Source organism: Ammodytes marinus (assembly GCF_949987685.1).
Source record: "Ammodytes marinus genome assembly, chromosome: 14".
In the NCBI taxonomy this organism is placed as follows: Eukaryota; Metazoa; Chordata; class Actinopteri; order Uranoscopiformes; family Ammodytidae; genus Ammodytes; species Ammodytes marinus.
This window is the reverse complement of record NC_137218.1, coordinates 29,899,202-29,905,386: the sequence shown is the minus strand read 5'-3', so window position 1 is coordinate 29,905,386 and position 6,185 is coordinate 29,899,202. Positions and strand designations below refer to the sequence as shown.

Below are 6,185 nucleotides of genomic sequence, written 5' to 3'. Positions count from 1 at the left end.
CAGGAAGGGGGATCAATGGGTGCCTTGCTGCGCTGTACATTTAAAAACATTCACTCTCTGTGGGTTAGCGTGACAACTTTCCTTAACGTGAATGTATACGAGCCCAACAACAAGTGCAGTCGTCACCACCGCTCCACCGTCGCCTCTGGATCTGGCACCTCACTAAATCAAACAGGAATCAACAGCTTCTCGTGTCTGAATATAAAAAGCACACACACCAATGGAGGAAGAGGCCACTTTCCTTTAGTTGGAGTGTTGCGAGCGTTGACACTGCAGAGTCTGGGAGACGATTTCCCCGAGACACAGGAGATCCAGTCCGCTGGGAGACGATTTCACCGAGACACAGGAGATCCCACCAGCAGCAACACTGGGGGAGGAGATCCAGTCTGCGACAGCGGGCAGCACGTTCGTCCAACCAGAGAGTTCCTCACCACCAGAGAGTTTTTCCGGGAGGCCATTCCCCTCCTTCAGGGAGACCTCCTCAGGGAGTCCTCTCTCTCTGAGTTCCTATTCTTACTGGGCGCCCCTTTCCCAGGAGCCCATTCCCCTGATAGGTCTCCCTGTCCCTTCCGCCCCATTTCCTTTCTTCTAGTTTCTGTTCTTTCGCTCCTCTTGTCTTGTTCCTCCTCCATGTCTTTTAAAGGGAGGATCTACTCAACTAGCAAATCGGATTGCTGATTGTTAAACGAGGTTCAGGTGTGTCAATTAGTGGCATGACTTGTGTGTAGCAGGCAGTTCATGGGAGAGGTAAACAAAATAATGAAAATCCACAACATCAAACAATACAAAACCACAGCAATCAAAAGTATTACATTAAGGGAAATCACAGCAAACAATAATATTCAAATGCATAGAATAAAGTTAACCATCATCCATACTGCTCATGACTACTCGTTTTCATTGTGTTACATATGCACTGTCTGCCTGCAACTGGAGCAAATATGTTTTCTAATAATAAACTATTTGTAAGGGTAGTTGGATGTTGAGAGTGCCTGGCTGCACCCCAGTGCTTAGTAGGAAGAGGAGGCCTGCATGAAATGAATACAACACTAGAACTGCTTGAAGAACAAACCCCCTCACTGCAGGGAGCCAATGAGACTGACATACAGGAGGATTAGGCAAATCCAACACACACAAAAAAAAGAAGACTTTATTCAATGCATGGGGAAAAACCCATGTTTTCCTCCCTGTCATCTTGGTTGGGATGGTTGATGTCAGTGATAATGGTGTGTTTTATTTCAGGGATGCCTGGCTGGAAGCACATGCAGGTGCCAGACAGACAGTGACAGGTCCTACACTCCTACTGCAGAGCCTGTTCTTAGATGCTAAATTTAAGAGACACACTGTATTTGGGCAGAGAGCTTAAGCATGGCTCGCCTGCAATGTATTTGAACATAAATGGGCTACTCTCAATTCAAACAGGCGCAAGGCAGCGGATGTCACCGCAGTTGCCATTGTGTCACTGCCTTCAAAATCATTTCATGTTCAACATATAATACAAATGTGACTCTCTTATCACATCAGCATGTCTGAAGAACATCACATGGTTGTTTGCTTGCTGAAGATTTAAACGGAAACATTTATCTGCTGCCTGTTCCCTTCACGTCTCTTAAGATTGTCCAAATAATCATTTCAAAAAAATGAATGATGTCTACAGTTGACAAATTTCAGGGCCATTGTTCATCGTTATTTATTAATATGGAGGTTGTTAATCAATTTGTATCAACCATATTTACACCTGCACTGATTCAGCAAGGAGTATCTGTAATCATGTATGAATCCTCCTGTGTGGCTTGAATGGGGCTGTGGCTGCCTGACATGGCTGCTGTTTGATGCCCCCTGGTGCATTGGGGGGTCGCTGCTTATATTTGTCAAGGTCAATTAATGAATGCGGGGTTCTGCTGGCAGGATCCCCAAACTGCCCGTGGCTCTCATAAATTATCCAGAAAACACATTAAAAGACAGGATCTGATCTCTTCCAATTAAGATAATTTAGAATGTTTCCCCTCACCAAACGCCTACTATCCAGTCAGGTGTAGCCTACATACATCCATCCCTCTCTCTCTCAGCATCCCTCCTCCAGCCTGCTTCAACACACCAGCAGCAGGGATGTCCTAAACGGGCTAATTCCCTCTTGGTTATGTTAATATACAGTTTCCCTTTGAGGGGACATTGAAAAAGGTTTTTTTTCTCCTGCTCCACCAGAGGTTCACCCCCCCCCCCCCCTTCCCTCACCCTGCACCTTTAAGGCAATGTAGAGGAGGGCGAAGAGCGGCTGCGGAGAAGGAGGCGCAGGTTTATTCCACAGTGCTGTAAGGCAGGGCAGCGTTTAAGCGCAGGGACTAGTGTGCGCAGTTTGTGTGTGCGGCTGCTGGGAGAAGATGCGTGTGCTTGTTGCTCGCCGGACGGAGAGAGGCGGCGAAGAGAGAATGAGTTTTCAGAGCTGCTAACAATCAACTCCATGCATTTTGTAATCCTCGGAGGGGGATAAAATCTAACTTTTACGATTTTTTTTCATACACCTGAGTGACTGGTTTGGCCGTTTTCAGTGCATAGACTTGTCATTTTATTAATTTACTTATTATCGATTATTTCTTGATTCGGATTTTAGAGCCTTTTGTTTTTTATTTTGTTGATTTATTGTTTAACCGTGGAGTTGGGTGTGCGCACAGGCAGTTTGACCTATGCGTCTCCAGCCTCTGACTCAGCAGCAGCAGCACAGCTCACCTGGACCGGAGCACACCGAGCCGAGCTCCCTCATGTTCCACATAGAGCAGCGCTCCGACACGGGGGGACGGCTGCGCTGAGGCCCGCTGCGGTGCGGTCAGTCCAAAGAAGGGGAGACACATAGCCTACTAACTCCCCCCATACCAGGAGACAATCAGCAGCAGGAAGGAGCTCAAACCTCCTCCTCTTCTTCTTCTTCCAAACGGGAAGGATTGAGAGAGAGAGACAGACAGACAGAGAGAGAGAGAGAGAGAGAGAGAGAGAGAGGGAGATATATAGATTAACAAACTCCCTTTTCTTTCATTGAAATTGACTTGTTGAAGAAACACAAGGAAGAAATAAGAAGAAAGAGTGCGGAGAGAGAAGAAGAAAAAGCATAAGCTTGGATATTGAACGGAGCGGGGCATGTGGATATTGGCTCTCATCTTTTCCCAGTGCATCTTGAATGGTAGGTGATTCATTTGTTAACCTCAAGTTTATGTTAATTATCCCAACAGGCTGAGTTTACAAATAATATTATTAATAATCTGCAAGCATTTCCGCAATGAAGATGATTACATATTTTTTTGTCCTCGATAATTGAACGAAAGAACAGGCTCTTGCTATGCCCTCACTCACACAGGGATTTTTGGTGGTTTGATAGTTACATCCAAATTAACCTTTATAAAGAGAAAGTGGATAACAATCAAACACACTCATGCATGTTTCAATATTTAAGGTTACCCTTGTATCATATAGAGGGAGAGAGACATGCAGAGGGAGAGAGAGGTGTAGGTTGAGTGATAGGTGCAGCCTGTACTGCATGAGAAACCAGGCTTTTTTAATGTATTTATTACTTCAGCTTTTGTTGACTGAATTTGTAGGTAAATAAAGGCTTAAAATAAAATCTATTAATTATTTGGTTTCATTCTCAGGGTGTACAATGAGACTATTTTTATTGTCTCTCATCAAACTGCATTGGGCCTAAGTCTGGTTGCATTTTCAGATGCCTAATGTGGATATTAGATTTCACTCTCTATTTGCACATATATGGCTTATAAAAAATGTATCTCTTTGTGAATAATTTGGCTGTAAAACATTTGCACGTTTACATGATTTATTCACCTTATGTTTGTTTGAATCTCAAAGCCTCTTTGTGAATTGCATTCAAACTGAACAATTATTCACTTATTGAAAGTAGCTAAAATAATTTCTTTATGGACTTAAAAATAAATGTTTCATTTAGAACTCTACTCCTAAACTAAGAAGAATGTCAATGAGGAATGTAGCATACTTACTTGCATGCTATGATATAAGTAAACATATTACATTAATTTAAGTGTTACCATAAATTAATTCACTTGAACATATGAATGCAAGTTTGTATGCGTTCTGTTAGAACTATTGAGTATCTCCTTGGAAAAGGATTAAATCGTTTGGCTGTGCTTTTTTTCTGGCATTGCACCCGCCATATTAGAAGCACAGACATCGAGTCATTTTGGATTGAAAAAAAAGAGACAAGCCCTTATCACCCTCGTCCAAGTACACGTCTTGCAAAATGCATCCAGCTCCTGTTTCATTTGTTGATAGTGATTTACTCGAAAGATAGATTTGATAAATGCCTTTTGTGTTTGGTTTTATACTAAAGTCGACTGATTCATACATTGAATACAAGAAGGGTGTGTGATGAAGGGGGGCAATGACGAGGACTAGGGGCTGTGGGGTAAGGGCTGGGATGTAACAGGGGTATTTACAAGATATTTTGAAAGGTAGATGCACGGAAAGGGGTTTAATTTTTTCAAAGTGGACACAAGGTAAACAGAGTAGGGGGCGATGCGTCAAAGATGACAGGAAAACCATTTTGTGGCCATGCTGAAGGGTTCAATGAAGGCAGTGGTTATTTATAGGAGATAATGGAGTAAAAGCAGTGACGGTGGTGTTAAATAAATTCCTTTTTGTAACTGAGGCAAAGCAGTTTAAAAAAATGTAGGACACTGATGTCCATTTCAAATCTCACTCAATGCTGTGCTGAAATGTCTGTTTGCTGAGCACGCTCTATTGCTTTGCTTTTGAATGGCTTTTCAGTCTCTTTAGTCCAGGCAACAGCGTTGCAAAATGGCTGCTGCTGGATACATCTACATGGAAACTTTGAATGGCAGCAGCAGCACTTGTAATTGTAATGAATTATACATTTGTGGTCACTGCTGATGCAGTGCCGTTCATATCGACAGATTCGGTTCATTTGACACTGACCTTTTCTATTGATTCAAAGAATACAATGCTGTTTTGTGGCATAAGAATTACCCAGAGTGCATTATGACAATACTCTCTATGTATTTTGCTTCTTTCTGTACCACGCTATATTGACTGTAGACAGAATAAAGGGGCTATGATTGGTGATCTTAGATTGTATTCTGCACAATCCCCCCTCTGAACAGACCTGCACCGATTAGCCTTAATGAGCAGCTAGCATCAGATTTGTACATTTTGCAACTCTTCTCCTTGAGATTTCTTAAATTTTTTTTATTCCCGGTAAAGGGTTTTTACTGGGAGTTTTTCTCAGCCGAGCTAAGGGTGTAAGGGCAGGGTGTCATATTGTATCATATATCATATTGTATGAAATGTAAAGCCCACTGAGACAAATGTGTTTGTGATTTTGGGCTATACAAATAAAACTGATTTGATTTGATTTGATTTGATTTGATGAAAATAAAGGCTTTTAGGGCTGGGGTCCGGTATGCTGCTGAGGTTGTCTCTATGGAGACCTGGGTAATGAGTGTTGCTGCAGTGTGGGCTTTGGGCTTGAGCAACACTGCACTCTGTTTAGATGACCCTGGCAATGCTTCCTGATAGAGTCTTTCCTGATAATAGTTATCCCATTTAACATTGTATCTGACTTAAATGTTTGATTGCTCAGGCGCCTAAACTGATTTTTGTCTGTTTAGCGTATTCTTTCATTGCTATTTATGAGATAAATATTTGCATTGGCTGTTACTAGAATGTATCTTTAAAACATTATAAACACAGCTCTAGCCTTGCAGTGGTATTTACAAACTCCATTTTACTGTGAATTATCATTTTCCAATCTGAGGATTTCCAAGCTCATCTACAGTGGATATAAACAATGCACAGCTGTAGAGAGTAAAATCTGTTGAAGAATTCACTTCAGTAGTGCTCAAGCTTGTAAAGTGCTCTTGCAGGAGTGTCAATTAAAATGTAAAGGGAATGGGAACCATATATTCGAGTTATGAAGAGGTAACATTGGGGAAATAACATAATGGGGGATCTGACACATGCTCAATTGGACACTAATAAGCTGTGTAAATATACAAGCTCCTCAATAGGCTCTTAGTATCCCTCTGTGGATGTGTATTTTTAGCTTTCAGTTGAGGATGGTAAGGGGTTGATGGAGAAACAGTACATCAGCTTATTAAAGCACAAGCATTTTCTGTTTGACTTTATCAACATTGTGTGAATGA

General features: G+C 41.9%; 1 protein-coding gene across 2 annotated transcripts in view; it reads left to right on the top strand.

Moving 5' to 3' along the window:
• Positions 1-3,132: 3,132 nt before the first annotated feature.
• The window catches only part of LOC307261135 (cell adhesion molecule DSCAM-like), a gene marked incomplete at both ends in the record, with an annotated part of 119,716 nt that continues 116,663 nt past the window's right edge, over positions 3,133-6,185 (top strand). For both annotated transcript variants that reach the window (XM_080041598.1, XM_080041597.1), the window contains one exon: positions 3,133-3,175. In XM_080041598.1, the coding sequence (XP_079897724.1) occupies positions 3,133-3,175 (43 nt within the window). The remainder of the gene's footprint in view (positions 3,176-6,185) is intronic.